This window comes from Ictalurus punctatus, chromosome 16 (assembly GCF_001660625.3).
Source record: "Ictalurus punctatus breed USDA103 chromosome 16, Coco_2.0, whole genome shotgun sequence".
Classification (NCBI taxonomy): Eukaryota; Metazoa; Chordata; class Actinopteri; order Siluriformes; family Ictaluridae; genus Ictalurus; species Ictalurus punctatus.
In genome coordinates, this window is record NC_030431.2 from 10,314,738 (window position 1) to 10,333,943 (window position 19,206).

The 19,206-nt window shown below is 39.3% G+C and overlaps 1 protein-coding gene across 6 annotated transcripts in view; it reads right to left on the reverse strand.

Annotated features, from left to right (window-relative positions):
- stard13a (StAR-related lipid transfer (START) domain containing 13a) overlaps positions 1 to 19,206 on the reverse strand; it is a 74,798-nt gene that overhangs the window by 18,810 nt on the left and 36,782 nt on the right. For 2 of the 6 annotated variants that reach the window (XM_047160663.2, XM_047160666.2), the window contains exons 1-3: positions 8,639 to 8,826; positions 8,369 to 8,414; positions 7,879 to 7,950 (exon numbers count right to left, since the gene is read on the reverse strand). Coding sequence is in view for 3 of the 6 variants with exons in the window: in XM_017489769.3 (XP_017345258.1) it covers positions 7,879 to 7,950; positions 18,465 to 18,639 (247 nt within the window). In the remaining 3 variants the exon portion in view is untranslated. Of the gene's footprint in view, positions 1 to 7,878; positions 7,951 to 8,368; positions 8,415 to 8,638; positions 8,827 to 18,464; positions 18,907 to 19,206 lie in introns of those variants that run through there. The other 4 variants (XM_017489771.3, XM_017489770.3, XM_017489769.3 and 1 more) reach the window with 3 other exon arrangements.

Below are 19,206 nucleotides of genomic sequence, written 5' to 3' on the forward strand. Positions count from 1 at the left end.
ACATAGGCAGCAATACAGATGGATTTAGTCCACTCTAGACACAAGGGGGAAACACAAAACTACAAACTTCAAAGTACAACATTAAAGACAAGGCCAGCTGAATAACTGAAATAAAGATAGAAACCAATAAATAAAAAAAGAAAGAAAGAAATGCATAATTTATTATAAGAAATTAATTAGAATTAATAAGGAAGTGAAGAAAACAAACGCAAAACATTCCACTCTCCCCACAGTCAATCTGCCTCTTGGTACCTGCAAGTGGAACTAAAAATAGCAGCGAATGCGGTGTGTCAGCCTTTAATGTGCACGGACCCCATCGGAGGTTCCGCAAGGCAACTATACACCAGCCATCCACTCCTCAGCTCATCCCACACAACAGTAACTTAACTCAAAGAAAACAGTATTAACAAAAGTGTGTACAGTACAACATAAAGTAGAATGTGTGCACTCCAACTAGTTAAATGATGCACTGGAATTAATAAAGTATTTGACACTGGAATTAATAAAGTATTTGAATGAAACCAGGGACGTCGCTAGGCCTATTTTGGGGAGGCTTTAGCAACCTCTTCAGAAAAAGAAAAATATTAGCCATCCCTAAGCAAATCAATATATCAGCCAATATATTCTCTTTCTGAGTTTTTTTTTTCATCAACATTTAAATTCCATTGCATCTTAAACTTGTTCCTGTGCAGGCAGTAGGACCTGGGGGAGTGATCCCCACACGACACAGTTTACTGTTTAAACCTTCTACGTTGGTTTTATTAATGATGCTGATCATTATCACAATTACAGTTCAGCTACTCACTTACACCCCTGTTGCAGATTCACCCACAGGCAGCGAATGATGAGGTCACGCGCCCCTTCTGGTCATAAAGGATAATACTCCCAGAGATGACGCAAGGGACACAAAGGAACACCGAACTGTATCAGTCATTCAATTACACATCATGTCATGTATACTTGGACAGACAAATAAGACTGTAGCTCGACTACACAGTAGCTCAATTATAACTGCCCATGTAAACATCGTTAATGTAATTAACAAAGACAATGTGCAGTAATGTAGTGTTGATCACTCACTCACTCACTCTCTCTCTGTAATAAAAAGTATTTTGGCTACATAGTACAGCCATTTTTGCCTTTTGTTGGTGCTGGATGGATGGTGACAAAGTGGATTTTAATTTCTTTATTTTACATTTACTTTACATAATTTAAGTAAGTCATATTAGATCAATCTCTAACAAATTGAGACAGATATACCTTAACCAAAAATGGCCTTATTTCTATAGATTTTACACCTATTGTTACTCTAAAATATACATGACAAGAAAGATGTTTTGGTGGTTTTAAAATTTTTTGGGGGGAGTATACCCAGACTCCCCTAAAAGAGGCTTAGCCACCCTCCCCATTCATAAATCTCTAGTAATGTCCCTGAATGAAACATAAACTGAGTCTGAGTCTTAATATGTAGTGATTAATGATATGCAACATGTAAACCATTGAGTGAACGGAAACAAAAAATCTAAAGATTATGCGTTCCCCCATCCCCCCAGTTATGAATAAATATCATGTGCAACCAAACACTGAAGTCATTGTAAGCTTTTGAAGTTATTAATTCCTTCTGAAGGATTTGGTAACACTTGAGTCATTACTAGAGAGTTATAATGATCTTCACTTTAGAATATGGTTCCAAATAATTATTAATTCCTTTAGAAGGATGTAGTAACATTTAAGTCATTATTTGTGGGCAACCATTATTCTTACAATATTTATTAATGAAAACCTAATCCTAAAGTATATGAATATTCTAACCATGACATGGAAGACTTACAAAGAACTATATATTTCTCTGAGGAAAGTTAAATAAATAAATCACTGTATAGGTTACAATTTGTCTGGCATTTTGGGTATGGCTGATGACTTGAAATGTTCAAGTAATCTCCCTGACTCTCTAGTGATTCAGTGAGACATGTGAACCTAAGCTGTCTTCTATTTATTAAGTATTAATAATAATGTGGAAAAAATTATTACCAATAAGAGTGAAGTTCAAAGGCACGATGGAAAATTGGCCACAGGAGTAAGGTGTTACACCACAGCTCGGCTCAGGAAGAGTCACGTGACATTGTTTTTGTTCGCTCGCTTCCTGATTGAGCATTTTGTGTTAAGTGACTTTAATTTGCCCCAGGTGTCCATGATTTGAGTTAATGATGTTCTTTATTTAAATACCTGGGTGACTGAGCACTTTGCTCTGTATTATACCGTGTCTTTGGTTGATCCTTGTGAGTATTGTTTGGATCAGTGGTTGCGTTTGTTTTCCCATGCCTTGAATGTTCTCGTTTCCCGGTGAAGACCGCGTTTACTTTAACCCTGAGTTTGTGTCTAATAAAGACTGTGACCTGCACCTGCATCCGCCTCCAGTCCCGTTTCGTAACATAAGGTCCCACAATCTGCATTTAAAAAGCCATTTCTTTACAATGATCCATAGTTACTAAACAGTTTTTAGGAGAAATAACAAAATGTACTAATATACACCTTACCCAAATCATAAGTCATAGGCTATTACCTATTGATTATGTAAACAATCTTGTCTATTTGTTAAAAGTAGTGGTTTCTCATTAATTCTGAAACTATATAGTTTCATAGTTCTTCTCCGGGGGTCATGAAAGAAATAGTAGTTATTAATATAGTTTCTTAGTACATTTACATGTACAGTATGGCATTTGGCAGATGCCCTTATCCAGAGCAACTTACAGAATTGCTTTGAAATCTCAATAAATCCATCCCGATACTGATTCACTAGGTCACAGATTAAAAATACCATCAGTTAAAACTCTTTGGGTGGTAATATAGTAAGAAAACATAATTTTTAAATGAAAAGTGCTAATTTAAGTACTTTAGGAAGAGGTAGGTCTTTAGATGTGGTTTGAAGACTGCCAGTGACTCAGCTGTTCGGACATCTAGGCGAAGTTCATTCCACTACCTAGGTGCCAGAACAGAGAAGAGTCTTGATGCATACCCTGAGAGATGGTGGGACCAGTTGAGCGGTGCTAGAGGATCAGAGGGAGCATGGTGCAGTGCGGGGTGTGATAAGTGCTTTGAGGTAAGTGGGTGCTGGTCGATTTTTGGCTTTGTAGGCAAGCATCAGTGTTTTATAACTGATGCGGGCAGCTACAGGAAGGCAATAGAGGGAACGTAGTAATGAGGTGGTGTGGAGAAGTTAGGAAGGTTGAAAACCAGTCATGCAGCTCCATTCTGGATCAGTTGCAGAGGTTGAATGGCACTCAGAGGGAGACCTGTCAGAAGTGAGTTTCAGTAATCCAGTCTCGAAAGAGACTGAACCAGCACCTGAATGGCCTGTATGGATAGAAATGGACGAATCCTTCTGATATTGTAAAGGAGAAATTGACATGAACGTGTCAGATTAGCAATGTGAGAGGAAAAAGGACAGTTGATTGTCCATGGTTACCCCAAGGTTGTATGCAGTAACTGAATTTTTCTGGTAGGCATGAAAGAAATAGCAGTTATTAATAGTTTATTAGTAGTTCTCCTGGAGAAATTAAAGAAATAGTAGTTATTGATTAGTTACGAGTAAATGACCATATTCATCTGTGCGCTATTACTTACTAATTCGTTAATCAGAGTTTCAAGTATGTTAATAGTTTAAATAGGGTGGCTGTGGCTCAGGTGGTAGAGCGGGTTATCCATTAATCGTAGGGCTGCTGGTTCGATTCCTGGCCCACATGACTCCACATAACAAAGTGTCCTTGGGCAAGACACTGAACCCCAAGTTGCTCCCGATGGCAAGTTAGTGCCTTGCATGGCAGCTCTGCTACCATTGGTGTGTGAGTGTGTGTGTGTGAATGGGTGAATGAGACACAGTGTAAAGCACTTTAGATAAATGCGCTATATAAGTGTACCATTTAATAGTTGTTACTAGAATGTTAATATTGCGTTATTCATTTCTTCCTGTGTCATTAATGACAGATCCGTATTCTAAAGTGATCCCCAACCCAACGTTTAGATACAACATACTGGCAGGGTCCCCATTTAAACCACTGCAATGTGGTACATGATAACAACAGAGCATTTGGGTCAGTTTTGCTGCTGCAACATGAAAACAAACCCGCTGAAAATTCTCAGTTGAGAGGCAAGAGGTGAACCAAATGACTGAATGAAAATCAGTAAGTCCCTTATTTCTCACTTTATCCTTTGATTTTTTTTTTTAATATAATGTATTAAGAGTTGGTACCAAAATATGCCTATGGATAGATAACATTGTGTGAAATAAACATAAGGTGTATGGTAACCTAAGCTAACACTACCAACTAGCTAATATTAATCTGTTTTTGTGTAATATTGGTTAGCTGGTCAGGTTACTTCCTTTCCATTTGGTAGTGACATTTAGCTGAGTTCGATATCTAATTTAGATAACCTCATGTATCACCACCTAAGACAGCTCTTGCCAGCTAAATAGAAAAGTTAGGATAATAGGAGGAGTTCGAGTAATGGAATTAAAATGCATGATTGCTGCACTGACACACTCATTGCTAAGACTGCGAGATTTGAGAAGACCCCACCTTGTATAGTTACTAGATAGTTCCCATTTTTCCATTACTTTATCATGAAATCTATAAAAAACCATTGAATATAAGTTGAATTTACATAAACTGTCATAAGACTGGGTCATAGAGCAGAGAAGAGGAAGACATTTGACTCTTCTGAAGGGCTTGTGGATGACTGAAGCAAAGGCCTGTGTTTTCCAGGCTTTTTCCCATGACCCCTTATTCTCTGTGGAAAGGAACTTTAGGCTGGAAATATCTCTTCATGGCCCTGAAATGAACTGAGAGAGGAAAAAAACCTCCCAGTTTTAAACTGAGAGCACGCAGCTGTGTCAATGCAGCCATCAAAACATTCAAATTTGCTGACAGAGGATAGAGAGAGAGAGAGAGAGAGAGAGAGAGAGAGAGAGAGAGAGAGAGAGAGAGAGAGAGAGAGAGAGAGAGAGAGAGAAAGAGTCATGCATATTCTTCTAACACAAGCGTAATGGTATGTGTAGCCTCAAGAGGAAGCCAGCTTGAGTGTACAGTGCTCTCCAGAATTATTGGCACCCCTCATGAAAATGGGCAAAAATGATTGTATAATGATAATATACATTACACACAATAATTAAAATTTAACACTCAAAAAATATGAGAAACAATTTATCTTTGTTCTAACAAAAATATAATCATTTTTAGAACTATTTTGTCAAATAATTGCTTTTTCTCTAAGAAATCTGTGTGCAACAATGATTGACACAACTATGGAATATTGAAATAAATGCAAACAAATTGTCACTTTGCTCTGTTCACAGGAACTCTGTCATTTATGCCTTTAGCCATGTCCTGTTTCCTCAGGGTATAAATATGAAATTGCACACTGCAAAATCCAAAAAGCCAGATGGTTGTTGATTTGCTCTTATCAGTAATGAATATGAAAATTACAGAAGCAGATGCAATACCATTAAACACAATTAGGGTATTTTTTTCAAAATGACCTCAGATTTTCTGCAGATTTGGGCCAAGATGCATCATGTGACGTCATCACAATGCGCATTCAGCCAAAGCCCTCTTCAATACATGTGCGTCAAATATGAGTACAGCTAAAAGGTTTCATTTACCAACACACATCACTGTATAAGACTGTGCAAAACAATTTCATGCAATTGCAATTTCGCCAATTCAAGTAGTTTTCTGCAAAAAGCACAAAAAACTCCGAAAATTGCATCGCAAATTTTTTTAAAAAGCTGCAGCAAAATCAAACATATTTGGCCGCAACAATCAAAAAACTCATCCTGTCTAGATTGCCAATTGTCATCATACAATTCTGGCCAAAATAATTATTTTTGGTTGTGCACACAATCAGCAGTAAAAGAGGACTGCATGAATGGAAAAGAGCCTGATAAATCTGGTAGTGGATCATTCCTGCTTCAGGGCTATTTTCTGGCTGGTGGTTCAGTGGCTCTTGTGAAGATTGATGGCATCACATTTATTTTATTTTTTTTTGCTCATTTTCATGAAGGCTAATATATCTGGAGGGCAGTGTATGTATGGTATGCTGCTTAATAAATTGCCCAGCTATTTGTTCTGCGTGTACATGTAAGTAGGTTTGCAGTATAGTGCCCTTGAGTGTTTTTTCGTTCAGGAAAAGGTCAGATCTACTGTTTCCAGGCTGCATGATTATTGGGATTGCAGCTGATGGTAAATGTCATTGTATGGCTTGCTTTAATGAGCTTCGTCATACTTTGTACAGAAAGATAATAATAAATGGTGGGGGAAAAGCTGAGCAAATAATTTAACAATTGTCCAGTCCACTGAGCAATTGTTCAGAATAGAAGTGACAAAAAATCAACCAGAATTACTTTGTGTTTGTTTTGGGTTTGGGGTGCAAGACAGCATGGAGGTATACTCAGTGTCATCTCCCATTGTGCTGTTGCTATTTTTATGATGAGCTAAGCTTTATGCAAATAAAAAAAAAAATCTTCTCATCTTTTTGAATTTGTGCTGTTGAGTGAAGAAAACTTATTCAGCATTACATAGCAATCGATTAGAGACATAATGATAGGAGAAAAAGTAGCTAGAGTTATCAATTATGCAAAAACCCTGGTAGATATATTGAGACACAACTGCGTGCTGTGGTCAGACACTGTGTGTGTGTGTGTGTGTGTGTATGTGTGTGTGTGGCATACAGTAGGTAAAGTCTGTAACTGCCCATCACTTCTGCAGCACATGAGGGGGTGTGCTAAGGGATGAACCATGTACCTCAAGACGCTAGTTGATTCATGGGAGTAGAGTCATTCCTCAGATGGATAAATACACAATGACATCACTGGGGTTAATTTCCATATACTCTAAAGCTGTATGCTCCCTCTGACTACAATATGGTCCAGTGAAAAAGAGCATACTGTACAGCTCTTATTACAGAGTAATGACTGTCTTTTTCCACCTTTACTCATATCACAGTTTGTATCAAACTCAGCTTCGCAAACCAAATGATTTAAGATGTACACTGCCACATCAGCAACATATAGTTGTACTCATTAGTTACATGCCCCATTTAGAATCTGCAAAATGTTAATTTTTTTTTAAAGAGAGACCATTAGAATTGCATTTTGTTTTTTATTTAGTACTGCCCTGAATTTCACATTAACAGAAGTTATTCCACCCAACAGATGTTCACATATAGTTCACAAGACACAATACTAACTGAATTTACACAAATGAAACAGAAATTTATTAAGTTGTTAAAAGTTAAAATTGTTATTATTTTGTCTTCTGGGAAAGATGTAAATATCTTATGTAGCTTCTGAAAGGCAGTACTGAATGAAAAAAACAAGATCTTTAAACAAAATAATAACAAATTACACCGATCATCCTGTTCAAAAGTATACACCCCCTGCCTTAGTGAATGTTTGCATCTTTTGTAACAGTTGTCCTCAGTGTGAAAAGATGGATCTCAACATCATATAGCCGCTGTTGGAAAGGGGTCAAATATGCAGAATATGCTGGAAAAGCAAAGAATGTGCAGGACCTGGAGGATTTTTCTGAAGAACAGTGGGCAGTTTAACTGCTCAGGACAAACAAGGGACTCATGAACAACTATCACAAAACATAAAAACAGTCATTGATCACCCAGGTAACGACACAAGAATCAAGTGTATGTAAAGTTTTGAACTGGTTCTTTTGTGTAAATTTAGCTATTATTGTGTCTTTTGAACTACATTTAAACATCTGTTATGTGAAATAGCTTATTGAGGGTAGTACTAAATAAAAAAACAACAAGCAATTTTAATTATCTCTTTTTTTTCTTTTTTCTTTTGTTCATAACATGCTGTCTTACCCTCATAGAGCTGAGCATACTGTGGAAATCCTGCCGCTCTCAGCCAATCGCATGCCTCCTTTGCTTCAATCTCTAAAAAAGGAAAAAACATACAACAGACAATATTAGCCATTTGATTTGTGGTATTTCTTATTTGATCCATTCATCATGCCTTCACCCACACACACATGCCCAGTCAACCAACACAATTACTGTAACTGAAGACATTGAACAGGAGACTGGAGACTACACTGCTAAATATAATACCGGCTTTAGGAAGGACTGAGAGGTGACTGAACAGCAGGTAAATCTGCACAGTAAATTTGCACACACACAATTACATGGTAACCCATGATATTTTACAAATACAACCACAAAAAAAGAATCCATATAAAACCAGAACAATCCAAAATCACTTGCCTCAAAGTTATAATGAAGTGCAATTCACTGAAAAAAATCTGATAATTCGTGTAAATGCATCTTAATTTGAATTCTTACTATTTTATCTTACTTTTCTGGGTTATTGTGGATCATTTCCTTCAAATTGCAAATGCATTCTGTGAAACGCAAAGACACAAAACGAAATGTAATCAGCCGGTGGTGAAGCCATTAAAACATCTAAAAATGGTAGTGTTTTGAAAGATAAGTAAATGTGACATCTAGCAGGTTTTATTTCCCCTGTCATTTTTCTACACATTAGAGATAATGATACATAAGAGGCAAATCAACTTACAAAGCAACGCATTTCTTAAAATGTAGATGAGAGAGGAAATTATCTTACCACATAATGACAATTATATCCATTTCCTTTCAGTGTTCTCAGCATTATTCTTAGAGAACCATGTAGTAAGGATGTGTATTATTGCGGTTAGAAAGCCATCAATTAATGAGCAATGAGACACGAGTGTGTGTGTGTGTGTGTGAGAGAGAGAGAGAGAGAGAGAGAGAGAGAGAGAGAGATAGTGCTGCTCTCTCTCAATTCTGCTCTCTCAAAAGCAGATCTGATACAGACTCACACAGTCTTATTCCTTATTCCCACTCCCTACTTTCTCCCTCCCATTTAATGTGATTCTCTCTCTCTCTCTCTCTCTCTCTCTCTCTCTCTCTCTCTCTCTCTCTCTCTCTCTCTCTCTCTCTCACACACACACACACACACACACACACACACAGGAATGAAAAGCTCCCAAACAGTTGCAGTGATGACACATAACATGTTTGAATGAGCACCCCATCATTAACAATTCACCACAGTGTTGCACCAGTGGGGAAAAAACATTTGAACAATGGAATGTGTGCAACTGCACCTGTGCTCCTGCAATGACGTCAGATCAGAACTATGATATCAGATTAGCATTAGTGTGAAAGAAAATGTATCAGTGGCATTATACTGAAACCTAAATATCTGTTAGTTAAAAATTTATTCCACTTTGCACTGAGATAAAAACAGGCTGTTGTTTGGCTCAAAATGATATCATCACTGAAAAGTTTATATGAAGTTTAGTTAAATGGTCATAAATGTCATAAGCACAAATTCTGCACGGTAATTGGTTTTATATGCAATGGCTTTTCACAGATGTTCATTCATTCATCTTTAGTAACTGCTTAGTCCTGGTCTACACCCTGGATGGGACACTAGGGCAGCATATGCACACACATTCGCACAATGTTTCATAGTAAGGGGAAATTTAGCATGGCCAATCCACCTACTGACACGGTTTCCTGGTGGGAGGAAACTGGAGAACCAGGAGGAAAAACAGAACATGCGAAACTCCACACAAACTGTAACCAGACCTCAACAACTGTAACATGGTGGCATGTTACATTACAAACTCAAACTGAACATCTAGTGTGACATGGTGTAATAATCTCTCAAATGGACTAATCAATAATCGCTAATTGACATTATTAATGGCATTCATTCAACACCAGTGGCAATTTAAACATCTTAACAGACACTACTTCTGTCTGTCTGTAAACAGTACCAGAGCATCTGATTTACAAGGACAGCACAGATCTGCCCACATATGTAAACTATTAGAAAGAGAGATGGCAGGCCTTTCTGAGGGTGAAAACAAGACTATCAAGGGAAAATCTCAGTGGGGTGCAACTAGACCCACACTCACACACAGGAAGTGGTTTTTATCTATTCTGCCTCTTAAAAGAATTTGTTTATTTTGCTTGTGTATGCACAAAAGGTCACAATCTTCCATGTGTGTGTGTGTGTGTGTGTGTGTGTGTGTGTGTGTGTGTGTGTGTGTGTGTGTGTGTGAATTCACAGATCAAGCTACACAATCGTGATGCTAATGGCACATATGAAATACAATATAAGATAAGACTAGAATTTTATTAGAATATGATTAAATGGATCAGGTCTAAGAGAACATCTAAAGTCCACAAGAGACTTCTGAGCTTGTTTAGTGGTATATAATATGGTATCTGGAACTCTAATCCTCAAAGAAAATTTCGGATAGTGGCAAGAGAATGTAAGAGTCACAGGCTCTGAAGTTGTGGGAACAAAATTCTGCTGTTTTTTCTGCCACCCTGTTTAATTAAACATGGACCCCTGGCATCTTTGGTGACAGGAAAAGCCTAACACAAAGCCACACAATAATCAACCTATACAAACGGCTCGCCATCACAGTGTGGCTGCCCAAAACTTTTCATCACCTCACCAACACAAAGTCATGTACCTATTGTGTGCCAACAAACCCCACACAGAGCAATCATGGTCCTGTGGCACTCTGCAGCTCTAATTCTGCCCCACCAAAGCCACCACAACAGGCCCACAGGCTCAGGGCCATAAGAACAGCCTGCAGGAGGCAAAAGAAGTTTGAAAGCCAGCAATGCTAGAGGCCACCAATAAAAGGCATTCTCCTTTTGATTGAGCAGGCAAGACCTCACGTTACATAACAACACCACCTAGTGTCCTTAGAATTCACTCCGGGCCAATAATGTCTCTTTCAGGTCTTTTAATCCCCCTCATGTACTCCCCCACTCACATTTTCTCATTCTTTCCTTCCTGCTCCCTCACGTTTATTAAGTGTTCAACTCTTGAAACTGGTGCCAGTGTAGCGTCGCTCACTGTTGGATCTGAAAGAGGCTGGAATTAAAGCACTTCCTGTAAGTTTGGTTTCCACAGCAGTATTAAGGAAGGCATGGATGGGCTGCCCCTAGCAACAGGGACAACATTTCCTGCAGTAAACAGAGAGATGGCAGATGGGGATAGACTGGATCATTTTCAATCCAGCCGGTTCAAACACACAATTAGGACAAGAGGACAGCGACAACTGTGTCTAATTTGACCTAAACATGCACACAGATGCACAAGTTTGAAATTCAAGACCTCCTTTTGCTTAACATCACAATCACAACCACTGCAAAAATATGTATGCTCATGCACACACTCTCACTCGCAACCAGTAATTATTCATAATTATTTATATTGCATCAGTTTGACAAACCATGTCCACCTACCATGGAACCCACCTTGACAAATCCTGTCTTTATGGACCGCACACACAGGGGCATTGTCAAACTGGACAGGTTTGGGCCCCTTAGTTCTAATGAAGGGAAATTTTAATGCTACAGCATACAAAGTCATTCTAGACAATTGTGTGCTTCCATTTCAGCATAAATATGACCTAAATCATCATCAGATTTTCACACAAGTCCTAAAAGACAAATATATCTCAATTAAACAAGTGAGAATTATTATATGAGTATTATACTTGGTCATTTATTTATTGAGGCAAATGATCCAATATTACATATCTGTGAGTGGCAAAAGTATGTGAACCTTTGCTTTCAGTTTCTGGTGTGACCCCCTTTTGTGACCACATTTTTTTGGTCTCATTTGTTGAATTAGGTTCTCTTTGTCTACTTTTAGGACTTGTGTGAAAATCTGATGATGTTTTAGGTCATATTTATGCAGAAATACAGAAAATTCTAAACTTTCAAGCATCACTGTAAATTTGTTTACTTACCCTATGGAGTGTGGGAAGACTACTGAAAAGAAGGAACTAAACAGGACAATGCTGACAACATACTGTACAGGAGTGTGTGTTTTTGTGTGTGTGTGTGTGTGTGTGTGTGTGTGTGTGTGTGTGTGTGTGTATTGTACTTGATAATAGCGTTTAACACTGTATGACTCAGTGCAGTGTAGAGGTCATTGAATGTAATACTCCTACTGTAAACACCAGACTATTCCCTGACTATTCTCCAGGAATGGAAAATCACTTAGTGGATTCTTAAACAAACAAAGTTAGCACACAGCTAGATCCAAATCATATGCAGTCCCCTGACACACACACACACACAGACACACACACACACACACACACACAGAAAATTCCAAAAGTGATGGATGACTTGTCGTAATAATCAGTTTTGCTCTACAGTAAATCTCATGAACACTTTCCTATTACCACTGAGAATATCAGCTGTAGCAATGTGTGTGCGTGTGTGTGTGTCTGTGGTGGATTTCCTTCACATACATACACACTGGATAGTGGGCCTTCAGAATGACCTCATATAACTGCCCCTCCTTTCCCATCAGAACACACACACACACACACACACACACACACACACACACACACACACACACGCATCTGGACCTCTGCCATTTTCCCACACATGCTGAAGTACTTTCAAAATGAAGATTTGAGCTCTTCTCTAACATAAACACAACTCTGGAACTCCTGTGTTATGAACCCACTTAAAAATGATTCCGTCTAGCGTCTATCAGATATTATTCCTGAAAGTTAAAATGTACTTTAATTAAACAATTAAGATTTAGTTCTAAGTAGAAAATATGGAAATTCACAATTGAATAATGCATTTTTAATAATTTAGGTGCAGCTGACCCATGAATTATGAGACACAGTCGGTATGAAAACATCATAAAATTCATTACTCAATGCAGATTTCCAAAGCATCACAAAATTATGATTATAATTAAGATAAAAATTTCAACATGCTATAATTTAAAAAGGGCTAAATTCTAGAAAATAAAGTTTTACTGTTAAATTTATTACCTTTAGGCATCCGTATTGCACAGTAGTCATTCACAGGGTTCAGTGTTCAGTGGTAAGTTAATTAGCAAACGTCTGGATTTATTTGTTATCTTTACACTATCTGATCTTCTGATGTGAACCTCTCTTTTTCCTTGACATCTGTGTGCCCCCCCCCAACTCCTGCCTGTGACCTCTCCTCTACTCCTCCCCTCCCTCTCACAACAGCTGGATCAGTGTCTGCGGCCCATGACCCCCGCCTCAACCATGAGAGAATGCATCACCAGTCACATACACACACAAGTAAAGTGTGTGTAACAGAAGGGAAGCCTTCTGTCTTCCCTTTCCAGAGAGCGAGAGAGAGAGAGAGAAAGACAGACAGACAGACAGATAGACAGGAGGCAGACAATAACAGTTGTGCTATAGCACAAATGAGATCTGTTATAATGCATCAAAAATGAGCAACTGAGAGAGACACACTAAGGAGGGACAGATAGGCTGCTTGTGTGTGTGTGTGTGTGCGTGTGTCTGTGTATGTGTGTCTGTGTGCGTGTGCGTGTGCGTGTGTGTAGTAGCAAGGTTAGAAGAAGGCACCAGATACACACTTGGCATAATAATTGCCTGCAAGTAAAATGGCAATAAACCGCTTGAACTCCGTCCACATGAATGCCAGCACCCAAGGTTTCCCAGCAGAACATTGCCCAGAGCATCACACTGCCTTTGACGGCTTGCCTTCTTCCAATAGTGCATCCTGGTGCCATCTCTTCCCTAGGTAAGCGACACACACACCCAGCCATCCACAAGATGTAAAAGAAAACGTGCTTCTTCAGACCAGGCACCTAATGTAGGTGCTTCCAGTGGAGGATGAGGTCAGCACTCTGACCGGTCTACAGCTACATTATGCAGCTCCTTACACAGCAAGCTGCAATGCACTTTCTATCATAGCCAGCATTAACTTTTTCAACAATTTGTGTTACATTAGCACTTCTGTGGGATCAGACCAGACAGGTTAGCCTTCGCTACCCACTCGCATCAATGAGCCTTGGGCGCCCGTGACCGTGTCGCAGGTTCACCAGTTGTCATTCAGGTCCTTACGCCTGCCCATTTTTTCTCCTTCCAACACATCAACTTCAAGAACTGACTGTTCACTTGCTGCCTAATATATCCCAACCCTTGACAGGTGCCACTGTAATGAGTTAATCAATGTTATTCATGTCACCTGTCAGTGATTTTAATGTTATGGCTGGTGGGATTTTTCCCCATTCTCAGTGGTATTATCAAAAATGGTTTTCATTTTCAAAAATCCATCAATTAAAATGTTTATTTTAGGAAAACAAAATGGTTCCTAGTCTGTAGCATCATTCTGAAGAACTGTTTCTGGAACCTTTTAGTTGAACAATGTATCTACAGATTTACATACACATGCAACACAACCAATCTCATCCAGATTAATGTACTCTCTATTATTATTATTATTAATAATAATAATAATAATAATAATAATAATAATAAAAACTTTTAACAAACATTATGGAACAACTAAATCATGCAATAACTAAAACATCACAGATCTCCTTGAAATTTAGGGTGCATAATAATGCAAAAAATATTAAATATCACAATTATCTATAACAATTATTCACATTTACATCAATTTAGATTCTTTTTTTAACAAATCAATGAACAACAGTACTTTCAATCCCATATATTGGATCACAATATTAATAATAATTGAGTTGATCTTTTAAATGCTAATTACAAACATTACTAAGACTGAAACAAGATTGTGGCCACAGTCATGATTGAAATATAGATGTAATTAATAGTGCTGCCATACCTGAAGTATATGTAGTCTATTGCTTAGACCGCATAAGATAGACACTATGACCTCCATATAAATCAAAAGATGGATATACAGTATCTCACAAAAGTGAGTACACACCTTACATTTTTGTAAATATTTGATTATATCTTTTCATGTGACAACACTGAAGAAATGACACTTTGCTACAATGTAAAGTAGTGAGTGTACAGCTTGTGTAACAGTGTAAATTTACTGTCCCCTCAAAATAACTCAACACACAGCCATTAATGTCTATAACCCTGGCAACAAAAGTGAATACACCCCTAAGTGAAAATGTCCAAATTGGGCCCAATTAGCCATTTTCCCTCCCCGGTGTCATGTGACTTGTTAGTGTTACAAGGTCTCAGGTGTGAATGGGGAACAGGTGTGTTAAATTTGGTGTCATCGCTCACACACTCCCTCATACTGGTCACTGGAAGTTCAACATGGCACCTCATGGCAAAGAACTCTCTGAGGATCTGAAGAAAAGAATTGTTGCTCTACATAAAGATGGCCTAGGCTATAAGAAGACTGCCAAGACCCTGACACTGAGCTGCAGCATGGTGGCCAAGACCATACAGCGGTTTAACAGAACATTTTCCACTCAGAACAGGCCTCGCATTGGTCGACGAAAGAAGTTGAGTGCACGTGCTCAGCGTCATATCCAGAGGTTGTCTTTGGGAAATAGACATATGAGTGCTGCCAGCATTGCTGCAGAGGTTGAAGGGGTGGGGGGTGGGGGGGTCAGCCTGTCAGTGCTCAGACCATATGCCGCACACTGCATCAAATTGGTCTGCATGGCTGTCGTCCCAGAAGGAAGACTCTTCTAAAGATGATGCACAAGAAAGCCCGCAAACAGTTTGCTGAAGACAAGCAGACTAAGGACATGGATTACTGGAACCATGTTCTGTGGTCCGATGAGACCAAGATAAACTTATTTGGTTCAGATTGTGTCAAGCGTGTGTGGCGGCAACCAGATGAGGAGTACAAAGACAAGTGTGTCTTGCCTACAGTCAAGTTGCCTACAGTCAAGCATGGTGGTGGGACTGTCATGGTCTGGGGCTGCATGAGTGCTGCCGGCACTGGGGAGCTACAGTTCATTGAGGCAACAATGAATGCCAGCATGTACTGTGACATACTGAAGCAGAGCATGATCCCCTCCCTTCAGAGACTGGACAGCAGGGCAGTATTCCAGCATGATAATGACCACTGCCTTGCTAAAGAGGCTGAGGGTGAAGCTGATGGACTGGCCAAGCATGTCTCCAGACCTAAACCCTATTGAGCATCTGTGGGGCATCCTCAAACGGAAGGTGGAGGAGCATAAGGTCTCTAACATCTACCAGCTCCATGATGTCGTCATTTAGGAGTGGAAGAGGACTCCAGAGGCAACCTGTGAAGCTCTGGTGAACGCCATGCCCAAGAGGGTTAAGGCAGTGCTGGAAAATAATGGTGGCCACACAAAATATTGACACTTTGGGCCCAATTTGGACATTTTCACTTAGGGGTGTACTCACTTTTGTTGTCAGCGGTTTAGATATTAATGGCTGTGTGTTGAGTTATTTTGAGGAGACAGCAAATTTACATTGTTACACAAGCTGTACACTCACTACTTTACATTGTAGATGTACATTGTGTCATTTCTTCAGTGTTGTCACATGAAAAGATATAATCAAATATTTACAAAAATGTAAGGGGTGTACTCACTTTTGTGAGATACTGTATAGTAATTAAAAATTGCAGTATATAATTCTGGTGGCACTGGAGCATAGCGGTTTTTGCCACCTCACAGCTCCAGGGTTCAATCCTGAGCTCAGGTACTATCTGTGTTCTAACCCCATATCTGTCTGCGTTTGTTCCGGTTTCTCAGATTTCCTCCCACCTTCCCAACACATGCTGGTAATTGGATTGACTACTGTAAATTTGCCTAAGTCTGTGTGTGTGTGTGTGTGTGTGTGTGTGTGTGTGTGTGTGTGTGTGTGTGTGTGTGTGTGTGAGAGAGAGTGTGTGTGTGTGTGTGTGTGTGTGTGTGCATGGCACCCTGTGATGAACTTGCCTCCTATCCATGGCGTATTCCTGTCTTGTCCCCAGTGCTCCTGGAACAGACTCCAGAACAATCTCAACCCTGACTTTGATAAAGCAGTTTCTGAAGATGTAGGAATATTTCCACCAACATAGGACAGCAATGAGCAATAGTAAAATCAAAGCACATGCAGTGCTATAACAAAGAAGCATACTCCTACAGCATGCCATAGCATGCTGCCAAAGTGACTTATTCATACTTACAGTTATGATGTTACACACACACACACACACACACACACACACACACACACACACACACACACAACATTATGTTGAAGCGGAAGACAATGTTAGAAGACCATGTACAGGATGAAGTACACACAACTCTGAAGAGGATTTGAGGGCAAGTTTAAAATTTCTCATGTTTGGAACCAAACCCTCTCACACCGAACACACTACTGAGTAACAGCACCAAACCCCCCAACCCCCAAGCACTACAATCAAATCAGAAAAGGATGCACTAAAACTATGCATTTGGATGGAGGATAAAGACCTGAATGCTGCATTGTGCGTTACTGTAGTGTTTATCTCTGCATTAAGAGCTTCAGAGTAATTCAATTGTTGGTCCGTTTGCAGCTAGTAACAACATCAACAATCTCAATATAATGCGGTCTATTTCGGGAAACTATTATTGCAATATATTACATCAGAACATGAGTTAGTGGTACCAATAATCGTGTCTAATTTAGACTCTGGCTGGATAATAAATCACTACAGGTGCTGTGAGAACACGCTGAAGCAAGGACAGACACGTTCTCTGATTTCCCAAGATCCTGCAGGACTACACAGCTCAATGGAGGTGTGCAGTGGAGGTGTCCACCCAGTAGTGTAAAGACAACATTGTAGAATTCCAACAGCTTCTGTGATCCCAATCAATGTCCTGAGCCATATCAGTGGTTTAAACCGATTCAAACCGGTTCTACTATAATGAGGTGATCTATCTTAAGAAACTTTCTTTTCTGTCTCAAGAGACTTCCATGCTCTATCACACATTTCCTTTAAGCAGACCTTTTCAGCCTCTTCCCACAACTAAACAAAGTAAGCTGTCAGTGTACAGCTCTGTGTTTACACAGTGAAATGCTGGATAGTCATAGGCTATACTGTAGATGCAGAAGTGTCTTTGGGGTTGCCATGGTTGCAGTTAGTGTATGTAGCTATTACACTTTACTTTTATGAACAAGGTCTAACCTATTATTATGGTTTACAATATTGAGTTTCAGATTTACCACATGAAAAAAAAAGATAAACAAATAATATTGTTCCAAAAAGCATCATTCACAACAATACCATATTACAATTTGAACAAACTCAAAGGTCAAATAATAATTAAGGTAAAATGATAATTAATGTTCTCAATGGAAAGTAGTAAAATGTAGGCTAAATGCACACAGATGATACAGATTAGAACAAAATCCAATCCGGTAATTACCCACACACTGAAATGATGTAAAGAATTCAACTGAACACAAACCAAAAAGCATGTCATCTAAAATTGTATAATTTTGCAGTGACCGGCAATGCATCTAATGCTAGCATTGAACTGTTCAAGTACACCAAGGAACCACTAGTCCAGAACTGGAACCACAGTATCTCTGACTCAAGGCTCTTTCACCAGAACAGGACTGAGACAGCAAAAGTGGGTCAGTCACGTGCACTGTGCACCTTCTCACCTCGCTCTATCTTCTGGACCAGCTGCTGACGGGCAACGATTCGGGCCAAACGCAATCCGGATCGCCTGTGGTGACTGTCCAGCCTCAGGTAAATGTCCAGAGTCTCAGGTGTCATGCTCCCAAAATGCTCAGTGTCCATACACTTGTCTGGTAATTCCAGTGTCATTACATCCATCTCTCTTTGTAGCTCTCTCTCTCTCTCTCTCGCTTTCTTCGTTACCAATTTCCACAGACAGTTGTGGATACCTACAGGAAATGTCTCTCTTTCTGCCCGTCTTATCTTCTGGACACTCCTTCAGCTTTCACACAGTGAGGCGCAGCTGTTCCACATTCCACAGTGCTAAGAAACTCACTCCCACTCAAACTGGGAGTAGCATTAAGATCTTTTTGCATTACTGTACAAACACATACACACACATACACATGAAGTCAACTTTAATCTCAGAAAACACTCCTCTCCGATCTACCCACCTCACAGTCATGTGACTGAGCGAGGCGCCAATAAGGACGGGATATTGGAAGAAGAGCCAAAAAGTGCTTTATTCCAAACATTCCAAAGACAAAAAGAAGAAGAAAATCTGAGTAGAGTTTATGTGCTTCAATATGTGCACATGTGTTCATGTTAATATAATGAATGCACCATATCAATCAATCAACTTAACTATAATGCTACCTAGATTACCCAAGATTAGACCACTTATACTATTACAATATTTGCACTATATACAAAAAATACTGGTCA